The sequence below is a fragment of the Pavona decussata genome, unplaced genomic scaffold, assembly GCF_977016875.1.
Source record: "Pavona decussata unplaced genomic scaffold, jaPavDecu1.1 SCAFFOLD_134, whole genome shotgun sequence".
Taxonomy (NCBI): Eukaryota; Metazoa; Cnidaria; class Anthozoa; order Scleractinia; family Agariciidae; genus Pavona; species Pavona decussata.
Genome location: NW_028145547.1, coordinates 1828968 through 1844450, shown reverse-complemented (window position 1 = coordinate 1844450; position 15483 = coordinate 1828968). Strand labels below are relative to the sequence as shown.

The following is a 15483-nucleotide window of genomic DNA, read 5'->3' as shown; positions in this document are numbered from 1 at the left end:
GTTATTAAAGCACATGTATCCTCCAATCAGGACTGAGAGAGAGATCTTGACCTTAGTGTCTCCATGAAAGTGAGATTCAGTGCAATAGTCACCAGAGGTGTTCCTCTCTTGCTGCATTAATTACAGCTCACTGTCCCTGCTTCACAGCTTAATTCCATTTGAGGAGAAATGAGAAAGAAAACCCTTGGGGACCAGGGTAATCTTTTAGTTAAAATGTTGTCCACTGATCCAACTCATCATGTAATTTAACACAAATACTGTTACTGGCATAGAACCTTTCTTGGCAAGATTTCCGCACAGCTCCATACATTAGCTAGGTATACATTTTCCTGACTTAGGCTCTATTCAGCTTCACTGGAAGAGGATTAGTATGACAGTGGTTTATGTACATGTATACACTGTAAGTAACTCGGGGCTGTGCTGAAGTCTTTCCATTCCATTTGCCCTCAGAAACTGTTTGAAAATTTAATGTGTGAACTCAAACATTTTTTGTCCCAAACAGAAGGTAAAAGAATTCAAGTTAAAATGTAAGTTTATCTTGGACTTTCTGAGTCGTTTTATTGCAATTTTCTACCCACAGGAATCGCCTTTCATCCTAAGAGGCCTTGGGTTCTTGCAAGTCTCCACAATGGCGTCATTCAGCTTTGGGATTACCGCATGTGTACTTTGCTCGACAGATTTGATGAGCATGATGGTGAGTGAGCACCCTGTTGTTGTTGTTGTTGTTGTTGTTGTTGTTATGGTATCATTACATTTTGGAAGAAGAATATCCAAACAGATGTGTTGAAAAACACCCAAACAGACTTTTGATCTGATTTCTGACATAAACTTAATATGGATTCCTGATTGTAACGCTGTATTGCTATGAAGTTATTAGTTTTCTTAAGACAATCATCATGATTGATAATTTGTTTTTAATTGTAGTTTGTATCTGATTGTGAACAGTTGTAGGAAGGGATTTTTAGGATGCCCCTTATCAAAATTTCTGTGGCAATGCTTGGGACTGAATATTTACTGTAACATCTGCATCTCCATCTACATTTACTCATGGCAAAGGTTGCCCATCGTGCCACAGTGTGCTGGTGCTGGTGCTGGTGTATATATTTAACATGTTTTTAATAATACAGTGCTATGTATGGTGTTTATACACGTGCAGAGGAAACATGTATAAGTATAATTAAAATTAATTAAATGCTAAAATGTGCTCAAAGGGAAGTTTTAAGGGGGCCTCTTTATTGCATATTTTGAATGTTAAGTGGCAGTTCATTCCACTCTTTTCTACTTCTTGGGAAGAATGAGTTCTTGTATATCTCTCCTGGTGCACTAGGATTGATAAGCGAAGCCTGTGATCTTGTATTATATCTGTGTGGTGGTATTCGCAACTGTGCTGGTATTGTGATTGCATTCCTGCCTTTTAGTGACTCTGAGAATATTTCTAAACGGCGGCACATCTACTGCATGATTTTATTGTTGGTAGAAATAGTGGTTGCAAATTGTTCCAAGCAAATGGTCCATCAAAATACCAGTATTGTGGAAGAGGTTTGCAAAGTTGCATGCTAAGGAATTGTATGCAGTCACTGTACTTGAGCATTATTGTTTGTGTATATGGATTTGATAGAGAGTTGGGCTCACAAGAGACCTGCATATTATGCCTCTACTACCCAATCCATGGTAAAATTGTTGTGTTCTGTTAAAATAGATAGTGAAAGTTGCCACCACTTTTGTTGCTAGTAAAGAATAATTAGAACTTACATGCACAGTAGCTGGACTCACAAGAGACCTAAAAAAAAATTTTTAAAAATGTATTTTTATAGTGGAATTTTCACTTAGCTACCCAAAGCTAGTTTACAGGCATTCCACTCAGAAACAATGGAAATAAATAATCAAATTAAACATAACAGGTTAAAAATTCCAACTGGCAAACCAGCTGACTATATACAAGCGTGGCCAAGGACGGGGTTTAAACCTGGGACCTCCAGATTTCAAGTCCAGCGCCCTAAACGGCTGGACCGTGCTGCCTCCTAGAACATTTTGCTCCCATTTTCCCATCCATTGTAACATAGTCCAGTTCTGTTAAATATAATTATAAAAATCAATGCCACTTTACTTCAGATTTTCACTACTGCATCTCAAGCAATTTCCTGTTTGAGATATCCTGTCATAGTTTTTCTTGTCTCTGACACGTTAAAACTATCTTGAATTGATTTCATTAGGTCCAGTGAGAGGTATTAACTTCCATTCCAACCAGCCTCTGTTTGTTTCTGGAGGAGATGATTACAAAATCAAGGTTTGTTGTTTACCTTGACATACATGTACATGTAGAATCGACTCCTGATAACTCAAACTCAATTTCTGTTGAAGGTTTGAGTTATTGGGAGTCAACTGTATACATATGATACTTGTATTGTTGGATAATGTGCAGCACGGCTCAAGATACAGTACCGCTTGAGGGGTAAAGAAATATTGACCTTTTCCTCTTTATGTTAGCTACATTATATCTTAAGTGTTAGGAGAAGAAAAGTGATTGAAAAACACACCTTGTATGAATTCAATACGAAATTGGTATTTGACTTGTGAGTTTCTAGAATAAAAAGGAAAAATAGAATCTTTGAGTAAGAGGACAGTCACACTGGACATCAGAGAAGTGAATGTGTGGTGTTTACTGTATACCGGTAATAATTACCGTGCATATAATATGTGCAACCTTTCATTGTGAGGTTGCTGTTGTCGGTGGTGATGATGATGATGGTGGCAGTGGAGGCACTGATAGTGGTGTGGTGGTTAGGACAAGGGTGAGGACCAGTAGTGTACTTTTACTTGTTGTAAAGCCAAGTGAAGATGGCCCAATAGCATACCATTCTAAAATGTAAAATTAATTAATGAAGTTCTTTGTGTCTTTTATTAGATCTGGAACTACAAGCAGAAGAAATGCCTGTTTACCCTGTTGGGGCATCTGGATTACATTAGAACTACTTTCTTCCACCACGTAAGCAACTTTTGTACACATAACAAATGGGTCTGTCCTCTTATGCGTGGTGAATTGGATCATAACATTGTCATACAGCGTATGTTGTGGATCCACAGTAAACTGTGGCAATGTTTTGATAAAATTTATTATCAGCAAGAGGACAGGTTCATAAAAGCTGACATCAGTAGATTAACACAGGTAAATGGAGCAGAAGTAAGAAAAAGAGTAAATGCGAGATTTCATCATCATAAGTCCAAAAAGTATAGGTCTCCTAGTCGGACTAAAATTTTCCAAAAAAAGTCTAGCTCACTAGCACAATGGTGAATTGAAATGTTGAAACTTACTTTTACTCCAGTTCTCACTGTTCTTAAAATATTCCATTGGAATGGGCGCAGTTTATTTCACCTCTGGTAATTTCAGTCTCGGCATCAATTCCCAATTAATTCTGCTAATTTACAGTTGAGACCTCAACATGTAATAATTATTCTACCGTTTCTACTCCAGAGCCTCATTCTGTTGTGTTACATGTACACTGTACCTCAAGCATTTCCATCTAAAATTCTATTTTCTCATTCAAGGGTTCTAGTTTTTAGGTGGGAATTCTCTCCACATAAAGACCACAGCACAAAAAAGTTTGACAGATTGTTTGCAGATGTCATAAGCTTATTTACTTTTCTTCTGTATGTACTCTTATAATACATACACTACTCTTGATGATAAAAATTGTTATCCGATGAGTGCACGAGAAATGTAACAGTTATTGTTAAAAAGTATAATTTGTATGTTTATCTGAAACCTTTCGTTCAACTAAAATTATTGCTTGTTCTATTTTCTAACTTGTGGCTCTCTTTATCACTTTGACAGGAATATCCATGGATAATCAGTGCCTCTGATGATCAAACAATTCGTATCTGGAACTGGCAGTCACGAACTTGCATCTGGTAAGTCACAGCTACAAGAGGGTGTTAGGTTCATTCTTTTTTAGTGTGCATGAACAATGTATGTTGGGTGTGCACTGGTTTTTCAAGAACAAGATCTACAGGTTGTATGTGTATATCTCCAAAGGGCAACACATGTTGCAAGTTCTTCTGGCCTGTTGAGCTGCTAGCTGGTAGACTAAAGGCACCTTTGCACTAGGCAATTTTTGTTGCAACTTGTCTCACAAGTTTGTGGCACAAGTTGACACGACATATTGCTTGGTGTAACATGCCCCGAAATGAAGGGCATGTTATGCTAGGCAATGTTTCAAGCAACTTGTGACGCGACAGCCGCTTCAGTTCCTCTGCTTTATTTATTTATTGATTTTTTTTTTGTACGTGTAGTGTTCTGACAGGACATAATCATTACGTGATGTGTGCACAGTTTCATCCATCGGAGGACTTGGTTGTTTCCGCCTCTCTTGACCAGACAGTTAGAGTGTGGGATATTTCAGGTGAGCTTGTTTTCAAGTTCTTTGTTTGTTATTCTTGTCTTTGTTGTTGCACATTTCCATGGATTTTACATGTATTAATTCCAGGTCTGAGAAAGAAAACTGTTGCCCCTGGAGCTAGTGGTTTGGAGGAGCACCTGAAGACACCCGGACACACTGATCTGTTTGGACAGTCGGATGCAATTGTGAAGCATGTTTTAGAGGTAAAGGATTTCAGATGGTTTTTGGGTCAGTGCTTTGACATGGCTACCTAAAAGACAGGGATGTCAAAATAACTCTGTTAGAACTCCTACATTGTGATCTAAGTAAGGTTCTTTTGGAGGATTACTTGTTAACATTCGAACCCGAGTCAAGATACAGTGCAGCTCAGAAATAAGCGAACATCGCATTCGCGTACCATACGCAAGTAATACGCGTATGGGTATGCTGCTATACGCGTATGCATATGTTGTCATATGCGTATGTCCTGCCTTTGGTATTCATTGCCATACCTTTGCTTTATGTGGCATTGTCTAGCACAACAAAAGAAACGGTAAAGTAAAAGCGACAGCCCACAGCACGAAATTCGAATAATGACGATCAACAGGACTATAATAGAACGCGTTTAGAACCTCGCGCGCGCTTTGACAAACTCGAATACAAGGTGTCGTATTTCGAAGCTTGCTCGCTTCGGAAACTCAACGATAAAAAACCTTATTACCAACATGCTCTTTTTTTGTCAATTTGATTCTTCGAGAAAAGATAAATAGTTTATCGAATTAATATTTCTTGCTGGACGAGCGTTAACAACAAACTTCGCGTTCACTTTGTCGCTACTGGCAGAACAAGCTCGAAGGTCAAGAACGGCGGCTGTCGTATTTCGAAACTTATCGCTTTACAAGCGATGATTCGACAACCAGTCGATTGATTTTTCTTTTACTAAAATGTATTCGGTAAGAAAATAAGTTTTAGCTCGCTCGTCTATACTACTTGTAGAAACAGCGCTAATCAGTCTAAACAAGCATGATCATAAATATCGTGACATGTATCTTTCGTTGATGTTTACATATCGTTAGCGGTGGTCGGTGCGGGAGGATGAATTTGCATTATATTATCAAAAAAGGATATCTCCGGTTCTCTTCGGTAGAATTCGCTGATTTAAACGGTAAAATGTTCTCCATTCATAGACAAGATTTTCCTTCAAAGTTTCTGTGATGCGCCGATCACATTTATTTGATTCTTCTGCAAGGAAAAGTTTTGGTTTTTCAGCACGCTTCGGCGTGAGTCCATTGTGAAGTGTTATTGTCTTTGTAGCGTCACGACAAAGACTGAAAAAAAAACAATATCTCCGGTTCTCTTTGGCAGAATTCGCTGATTCAAACGGTAAAATGCTTTTCTTCATTGGCAATATTTTTCTTGAAACTTCCTGTGATGCGCCGATCACATTTATTTAAATTTTCTGCCGGGAAAAGTTTTGGTTCGGCATGCGCCCGCGCCAGCGTTAGTCCATTGTGAAAATGTTATTTGTCTTTGTAGCGTCATGGCAAGGACTGAAAAAACGATATCTCCGGTTCTCTTTGGCAGAATTCGCTGATTCAAACGGTAAAGCGCTCTTTCTTCAAAGCCAAGAGTTTTCTTCATAGTCTCTATGATGCGCCGATCACAAATTTGTAGACATTACGCGCCGAACATTATGCGTTATTTTTGGCAAGTGAACGTTTATGAAAAATATGCCACCGCGAGCGTAAGCTGAATTGCAGCTCAAGAAATGGAGTGTTTTAGAAAAGACAATTCAAATATCAAGTGGTTCCCTCTCAACACGAGGCTAATCGTTAAAATGAGGAATTTGGGCAAAAATTGGTACTCATACACTTTATATAAATTACGCTCGATCGACAGCGGTCAACAACAAACAGCCGAAATAGGCACAAGACGATCGACAAACATGCAGCTTGACCACCATTTTTTCAGTGTTTCTTTGAAATGCCCATTGAAATCAACAATGACCTTTCCACAATAGAAGAAACAGTAGGCTAGCTCATACATACTAATGAGACATACGCGTATATGTCAATACGCGTATGCGTTTATGCGCACATTTTGGTTCGCTTATTTCTGAGCTGCACTGTAACTTATATAATAACAATAATAACAAGCTTTAAAGCTATAATAATGAAGCTTTAAAGCTTTAATAACAAGCTTTATACATAAGGATTCCTGTAAATTACCGGTACTTAAATTGTCCTTCATCTACTTCGTCTAACTAAAAATTTACAGTGAAGAGATCTTGGACAAAGGAACAAAATCTCAGGTATTCAATATCAATAAGCATTAGTCTCCTTCCAAGCAGCCACATTCAGGATCTTTATGAGGATCTTGCAGGATCTCATAAAAACCTGTACAGTTGCAGAGTGTTGTATGTAGAATTCTGTCCCCAAATGTTGTTAGGTTTTCAGTCTCATTTAGGATCCCCAATAGGATCCTATGAACGCTGTCTTATGAACTAGTGCCAATGTGTTTGTCCAGAGACCATAGATAAAATTTACATAATCAAGAATGGGCCCTGTGAGATAAATGTTACTGCCATGCTGCAGCAGTAAAAGTAAAGCAAATTTATTTATACATGGTAGATTTAAAGCTAGAAGTTTGTGGGGCTGTGTAATCAAACAAACATTTTAAACAAACAGAACAGAAACTCCTTTAAGATCCTTACTGGCAGTGAGGCTTAGTAGTTGTAATTGGCTATTATTTTATAAAATGTGGCCAAGGTTTTGAACACTGAAGGGACTACCATGAAACAATCCAGCTGTTGGTCAGAGGTGAACTCGAACCTGTGGCCTTGAGATTACGAGCCCGTGCGTCTAACCACTTGGCCATGCCACCCCCCTGAACAGATGTGATTGAAAAAAATATATTAAACAGACTTACGTGTAATTAAATAGATGTGATTATTGTTGTTATCAGGGCCATGATCGTGGTGTAAACTGGGTTGCTTTTCATCCCTCCATGCCACTGATTGTTTCTGGAGCCGATGACAGACAGGTCAAACTTTGGAGAATGAATGGTGTGTATGCGTTTAATCTTGATGTGCTTTCATAGCACCTGGTGGGATCAAAAAACAAAACAATTTATTTCCTTGACAAAACACGTTGTCCTATATGGTTGGCACGACAACGTCAAGAATAAAAAGACACTGAATGTCAGTTTATCGCAAAACATATCTTCTCAACAAGCGCATGCGACGGCAAGTTAACTTTTGAGAGCTTTCTGATCCGCTTTAAACACAAACTAGATATTGTAAAAGAAAGTTACTTAGCAAATAATCAATTGCATAATTTTCTTTCTGTATGGGGCAAGCTATTGTAGCTACCACAATAAATATATTGTTAACCTAATAATTGTACTTTTGTAAATAATACTTCCAGTTTAGTCTGTTTTTTTTTTCTACTACGTACTTTTCTTTTCATACTTGCATTGTACCTAGCTTCTTGTTGCGTTTTGTCAATAAAGATTATTATAAAAAATGGGGTGATAACCAATATACAAAGGGTCTGGGACCAGGGATAGAGGGTATCAGACATGGAAGCAGGAACTACGATAAAATGATTGGCATAATTCTGCAGCGAGACCAGATTAAAAGGTTTAAAACTGAGGCAAAATTAGAAGGATTTGTATGGAGTCATCAGAGCATAACAGTTCCATTATCACACCCCCTGATTTTCCATCATGCTCTTTCAGAATATCTCAGCAAATCACATAATTTCATTTCTTTTATCAGAAGTGATCAATCATCAAGGATAAAATTAGTTGTCCTGATGTTTTAAACACATCTTGTTACTACTGTAGCATCTTAAGAATGTGTGGAGATCAGTAGGGAGAATATACGTGTTAATATTGGCACTTTAAAGGACTTAAAATGCTGTTTGATCACTTTTTAGATTCCAAGGCATGGGAAGTTGACACATGTCGAGGTCACTACAATAATGTGTCCTGTGTCATGTTCCACCCCAGACAGGAACTAATTCTGAGTAAGTACTTGTACAAATGAACAGTAAAGTATTATTTTATGATTATACCACTTACTCTAAATGGGACCGGGCTGCTTTCCATTTAGTCAAAAGTTTTGGTTTGTTCATGTAATTCCAGAAAGTTTTGACATCAAACTGAAAAGAGTTTTTTCCATCTGGTAAAAGAACCTCGTTGTCAGTTCAAAAGTGAAAAAAATGTCTATTTAAAAGAATAAAATAAGTTAAAGACTTCTTACCAAATGTGAATGAAAATTGTTTGCTTACAGAATGATAATTTCTGTTCCCAAGCAGTTAGAATTCAGAAAGTGAATTACCTCTAAAGGTCATCCATTTGTTCCAGAAGTTTCAATTTGATCCATGCTTTCGATTTGCATTTTACCCAGTTGGAACTGAAATTTTTGGCTTAATGGAAGGTACTCCTGGACCTCATTTATAGTTTTGTTCAAGCCCATACTGTCTTGAAAGTACCTTGTATCATTTGATATCTGGGCACTTTACTGTGTTCTCCAGTATGAATTAGAATGTCGGTGCTCATTTTATGTCTGACAAGGTCAGAGTTTAATGTGTGTCATTTGAGGGTATATACACAGGGATTGTTGAAAGATTGTCGGGGTGTTGGTGTATAGCGGTAAAACAAAAGTAAGAGTTCTTATTTCAAATCAAAAAAAAATTCTGTACAACCCATGTACATTGTTGTCTGTAGCCTTGAACTAGATTCTCTTCTTACAACAATTTTGTCTTGGGCATTCAGGTAACTCTGAGGACAAAAGTATCAGAGTTTGGGACATGTCAAAGAGGTAAGATAATTACTGCCTGGAGATCTGAAATCTCTTTGGACATTATTTTCCTTGTACATGTATGAGTATGGTATTAAATTGAATAGCATTAAATGTACAAGATCCTTGCGTGATTTTAACAACCAGCTTTAACAGACTGTTGAAAGAAAGCCTGAAAAAATTTCCTCTGAAACCGAGAAAACTGGGAACACTAGAAATTTTTCTGTAATGGTTACTGTGTTGGAAAAGAAAACCAGTCAGGTACATTTTGTATGAGATAAAAAACTGCAAGTTGTAACAATAATTATTTTTGTGGTTTGTGTGATTTTTTTTTTTTTTTGTGATTTCATTTTGCCTCTGTTTGGTCACAGAGCAATAAACATTCCAGAAATAAATCTTTGTGTTGACAAATAATTATTTCCTAGTTTCACAGTAAGCCTGGACAACCAAGTGCTAAAGGCAGTGACAGAAACTTTTGCTCATAAATCTTGATCTCGCAGTTTATAATAATCACTTTCCTGATAACACCTGTAACATTCAACTCATTGCTTGAGTTCATTGATCTTTTTTTAGAACGGGAGTGCAAACCTTCAGACGAGAGCATGACAGGTTTTGGGTAGCAGCTGCACATCCTACTCTTAACTTGTTTGCCGCAGGTACAGTTTTAAACACAATCATTTTCATTTGTGATCTTTGCTTCTATTCTTGTAAGTGTACTGTACTAATAGACTACTGTATTTCTCAACTTTAGGTCATGACAGTGGTATGATTGTGTTCAAATTAGAGCGAGAAAGGCCAGCCTATGCAGTCCATGGAAACACCCTATATTATGCTAAGGTACTTTGTGCTATTTCAAAAATTTCCATCATGTGGCCTATCTTGAAAGGTCCTTGAAAATTTTGGGAGGTTGAGGAGGGAAGGGGAGAAAATGTATAGTTTGGTTCAGATAACAGTAGACTTTATTCATAGATCAGCAGAATTAATAATAATTATTAAAAAAATCAAATTATATATATAATTATATTTTTTTTGCAAAGAGTACTTATTTTGCATATGCAAGTGTAAGCAATAGCTCAACGTGACTGTTTTTTTTGCATCAAACATCTTGCAGGACCGATATTTGAGAATGTATGAGTTTGGAACTTCTAAAGATGTACCAGTTATGCAGTTCAGAAGAAATTCATCCCGCACTCCAGTGTACAGCATGTCGTACAATCCTGCAGAAAACTGTGTCCTGCTCTGCACTGTAAGTACACAATCTTTTCAATACCTGTAGGAACTGTTATCAAAGACTGGGTTTCTTGGACATTCTTCAAGCCAGTCCTCTTGGTATTACACTGTAGGCAGTAGATGTAGTTAAGAACAAGGGCTGGGTCCGGTCTCTCACCTGTTATAGAGGTGGGTGTAGGGGGTGGGGGTTTTCATTAAAGTTAGTGGGTAATTAAGCAGCAAGTAATTTACTGTGGAAGAATTAATACTTAAGCTGATTCCTTTAAATTGTGTTACCCATCCTAACTGAACATAATTTCTTCTTCATCATTAGCACATGCATGAGCAAGCATGTACCCTCAGCTTGCATGAACACATTCAAACTTAGTTAGTTACCCTAGATGTAACCCCCAAGTAATATTGTTTCTGATAAAACTGTTTTAAAAGAATAATTCTCTCTTCTCTTAACATTAATTTTATGCTCACTTGTATTGTGTTAGAATGCAAGTAATCCAGAAAACTGTGTTTACGAGCTGCACGCAGTTCCCAAGGAAATTGACAGCAGCAATCCTGAAGGTATGTCAGTAGTAACACAGAGTACTGGTACAGAGGCCAGTTTTATAAAATTTTATGTTGGACATACACTCTGCTAGTGTCAGAGTTTCAATCCAGCCACAATCACTATCTTAACACCTGACATTAGCAAGAACCTAATGTTAATTTTTATGCAACTGGATTGAGTTTTCTTACAGTCAAATTGGCCTGGCCATTTTATCATATTTATCACATGAAGGCAACTAATTAAAAGCAAATTGTTAATACCTTGAACCCTTAATGACTTGAACTTCTCCCTAGCCAAATCTAATGTTGTTTGCTGTGCTTCTTTTGATTGCTGATAATTATTGATAACTTTGACGTTTAATTTCCCAAAACGTTTTGTGTTTTCCCAACAATTTGAGTGCTGGGATCCTACTATGGGTGACTAGACATGAAATCAGGAACCACTGTAGCCTTAGAGATTTAACATGGTACAAGCATAGCTGGTGCAAAATGTAGTTCTAATCTCAACTTTTCAGCATCAGTCTGGTCTAAATAAATATTGTAATATGTTATGTTACATAACCCACCAACCATTTGCTAGGCAGCTGGGATTTATAAGTTGAAATTTGCAACACAGTTTTCCTCTGTTTGCAGTCTTCTCATCTGGTACAGCTCAGTGATGCATTAATCAAATGTTATTGTAATGAAACCTAACAACATGTTGCCTCTTTTGTTCATTGGTTTAGTGTCAGAGGGCAAGAGGGCTTCAGGATTGACAGCAGTCTGGGTGGCTCGCAATAGATTTGCTGTCTTAGACAGAACACACACTGTAAGAGTTGCTGATTAAGTTTTCTCCTACATTATTCCTTTGATCAATTTACTGATTCTGTTGAAATTAACTCAATGAATTGACAATGTCAGTGTTTTTAATTTTATCAAATGTGTTTCTCTCCATCAGCTATTGATCAAGAATTTAAAGAATGAAGTTACAAAGAAGGTTCAAACTCCTCCCTGTGAAATGATATTTTATGCTGGTACAGGCAGCTTGCTGCTAAGAGATACTGACTCTGTCACCCTGTTTGACGTACAACAGAAGAGGTGCGTAAAAAAAAGGGCTGGGGGTGCATAGACACCTTAAGTCAAGCTTTACACAGAGGCTGTTTTGATGAACATTAATTTTCTTAGGGCTTAAGTACATTGGGCGTGTAAATGGGGTGGTTGTAATTACTGTAAATGCAGCATTTCACGATACATATTCTCCATAAAGATTGTACAATTTTGGTGAAAATGACGGTTTCAACCTACATCTGTGATCATGGAGAAAAAGTCCATGCAATGTGATTATCACATGTTGATCTCTCTCTCTATCTTCCAGGACCTTGGCAACTGTCAAAGTGAACAAGGTGCGCTATGTTGTGTGGTCTGCTGACATGGCTTACGTTGCTCTATTAGGAAAACATGGTGAGTTTTTTTCCTGAAATTTATTGTTTGAAATAGTGGTTATAAACTAAGAACACATTCATTTTGTACAGTGCCGTAGCAGGAAAGAAAAATATGGATCAAGAAAACACCTTGCAACCAAAGGTTACCACTGTTAGATTGTTCAATGGATTACCACTAATGGATCATTATACAAAGTTTATGTCTTTTACAGGCTGTTTTAAGGGCCTTGCATGTATTTCTGTTGTGTCTATGTTTTCCTTAGCGCAATCTGCTCTACTTCCTTGAAACGGGTTACTTTTTAGTTGGTATGCTATATCTAGTCTGGTTTAAACTTGCCTGTTTGACAGAAGGACAGTTCACTCAGTTGGTCTCAAGTACCAGCAAAAGAATGCTTGACAAACACAGACCAAATATAACTCTTTGCACACTTGTGCTAGCTGGGCTTGTGTCATAATACTAATCTGATGTAGATGCTTTGGCTTAGCCACGTTTATTTGTTTATTTATTTAATTATTTATTTATTTATTTATTTATTTATTTATTTATTTATTTATTATTTTTTTTATTTTATTTTTGTGTGTAGTTGTTGCAATCTGTAACCGGAAGCTGGAGTGCCTCTGCACCATCCATGAAAACATCCGTGTGAAGAGTGGAGCATGGGAAGAAAATGGAGTGTTTGTCTACACCACAAGCAACCACATCAAATATGCATTGATTAATGGGTGAGTTTGTGTAGGTGGATCATAGTCACAATTTAGTACCAGTCTTAGATGTTGGCAATCTCGTAATTTGGCCAGCAGTTCATTGCCGGAAGAGACTCTTGGGGACTGGAATTTTTTTACCGCAGGGTTTCTGTGGTAAAATAATTGAAGTTGTAACAGGACAACCAATCCAAAAATTTGTATTTTGTCAAATTCCATGAAGTTTCTCCTTACTGGCTGGTGACCAAACACCCACTGACCAAAGGGCCTGAGGACTCTGGCATTAATTCTTGCAAGGCAGTAGGAAAGTGGTAATTTTGTCCAGAGATTGGAAATAATACAGGACTGATGGTGCTTATTTTTAGTTAATATTTTAATTTGTGAATAACCAATTGTTAATTTATGTTTCAGTGACCATGGGATCATCCGTACCCTTGACCTACCCATCTACATCACAAGAGTCAAGGTATTTTTTAACTGTTGTGCCTGTACTCATAAAAGAAATGCGAGTCACCGGCGTTTCCAGTTTGGTTTTGATAAGCTGGTTCAAGTTTCTTGGCTCGCTAGATAAACAACAGCCTTACTCACCTGGTTTGTTCATTATAACATGCCAGGTCTTCAGGCTTTGACAGTAACAATATGAATAAGTGTTATTTAAAGTATTTTCTTAATTAAAAACAGTTGTTGTTTTCATCTTGTCTTTGGCAGTTAGAAAATGGTAGAGGTTACTTAAAGGGAACACATTTTGAATTAGCTTGATGGTCAATTTAATTTTCTGGGCCAACCATCAGGAACTGGTTATTCGGAAGCTGATTAGCGCTAATCCACGATTAAAAGTTAATCGAGGTTTTCATCACGCTTGTTAAAAATGGATTTAAAGGCTAATTCCAAGCTAAAGGTAAAGAAACGTTTAAGTCAATACTGAAGAAAAATCGTTTGGAAGAATCTTTGTTGCCTGTAACTAAACTTGAATCAAAGTTCACATTAATCCAGGATTAGCTTAATCAGGCTTCGAACACCTGGGCCCAGTAGTTATTAGGAGTTTAATCACAGGGAATGTAAACAAAATTTAATGGACATTGGTGGACCCATTTGCTTAATTTTTGCAAATAACCTCTCTTCTGATTTCTCTATTTTTCCCTTACAAACTTCAATAGCAGTGTTCATAGTTTTTGGAATTGCGCTGAATGATAATTATTATGATACACAACCTTTCAAAAGAAGCAAGTGGTGCTTGTACTATAATGAGTTAAACTAATCATGTTTTGTTTGAATTCTACAGGGAAGCAGTGTGTACTGTCTTGACCGGGAGTGTAAAACTAGAGTTCTTGGAATTGATCCTACAGAGTTCAAATTTAAACTGGCTCTTATCAACCGCAAGTATGATGAGGTAAACAAATGCTCTGGCTTCTTTATTTGAATCTTCTTGAAATAAAACTTGATGAGTTTGATAATGGAATTAATACATTTCTGTTGTGGTAGGTTCTCCACATGGTGCGAAATGCAAAGCTGGTTGGACAGTCCATTATCTCTTACCTGCAGAAAAAAGGTTACCCAGAGGTTCGCACTGTTCTTGTTGTTTTGTCATTTTTCCTAATTAGTGGACAGTTGAACCCCTTTTTTGTGTCTACGGCTTCTAGAGAAGCGTAGACACTATGTCATCGGGTTGAGTGAAAGAGTGAAAGAGTGTAAGAGTGTAAATGCCACAGGAATCCCAAATGGAATCCTATCGAAAGCCGACGCTAATCCTCGACTGACCGAGATCTAAGCGATTGTACTTCCGGATCAGGACAATGGCGACAATACGGTAAATGATGTTTTCCGATGTTGATGTAATATGTCAAAAACGAGGGCGAGTGCTTTATCACGGGTTCCAAATACTGAGAAACAGATGAAAGCACGAGGCCGCAGGCCGAGTGCTTTCATCTGTTTCGAGGTATTTGGAACCCGTGATAAAGCACGAAGCCCGAGTTTTTGACATGTCTTCTCAAATGAAACAATAAGAAATTAATCTCATTAAAATGCAAATGTTTGATCTCAGATGAAAAACATGTTTCATCTCAGATGAAAACCTGGTGGTGTTTCATCTGGTGTTTCATTGGGGTATCAAGATTCATCCACCTGACCGAAATGGAGGTCATTTATTGGCTTTTGACTGAATGAATTATTAATGAGTTTGAGAATTGCTTTTTACAAATAGTTTACAGTCAACCCAGGTCACGCGTGAACAGTATTTCCAAGAAAGAAATGAACATTCCAATTTCTCTTTGTAATGTCCGACGTGTGAATGGAATGTTGGACATTTCGCCGGAAATCGTTCTGAAAAAGACGCATTAACTGAAAAAAAGATTCAAAATATTTGGGAACAATTGTTATTCTTGAAATATTCAATTTTGCAATGTAAAGAAAA

At 37.4% G+C, this 15483-nt stretch overlaps 1 protein-coding gene across 1 annotated transcript in view; it reads left to right on the top strand.

Moving 5' to 3' along the window:
- LOC146467650 (coatomer subunit alpha-like) overlaps positions 1-15483 on the top strand; it is a 32726-nt gene that overhangs the window by 1571 nt on the left and 15672 nt on the right. Inside the window, exons 2-21 of the mRNA XM_085125171.1 lie at positions 581-694; positions 2214-2287; positions 2906-2986; positions 3833-3909; positions 4291-4400; positions 4485-4600; positions 7341-7440; positions 8315-8404; positions 9156-9201; positions 9754-9836; positions 9932-10017; positions 10292-10426; positions 10890-10965; positions 11676-11758; positions 11888-12027; positions 12305-12390; positions 12956-13094; positions 13485-13539; positions 14356-14463; positions 14556-14633. Coding sequence (XP_084981297.1) covers positions 581-694; positions 2214-2287; positions 2906-2986; positions 3833-3909; positions 4291-4400; positions 4485-4600; positions 7341-7440; positions 8315-8404; positions 9156-9201; positions 9754-9836; positions 9932-10017; positions 10292-10426; positions 10890-10965; positions 11676-11758; positions 11888-12027; positions 12305-12390; positions 12956-13094; positions 13485-13539; positions 14356-14463; positions 14556-14633 — 1877 coding nt within the window. The remainder of the gene's footprint in view (positions 1-580; positions 695-2213; positions 2288-2905; positions 2987-3832; positions 3910-4290; positions 4401-4484; positions 4601-7340; positions 7441-8314; positions 8405-9155; positions 9202-9753; positions 9837-9931; positions 10018-10291; positions 10427-10889; positions 10966-11675; positions 11759-11887; positions 12028-12304; positions 12391-12955; positions 13095-13484; positions 13540-14355; positions 14464-14555; positions 14634-15483) is intronic.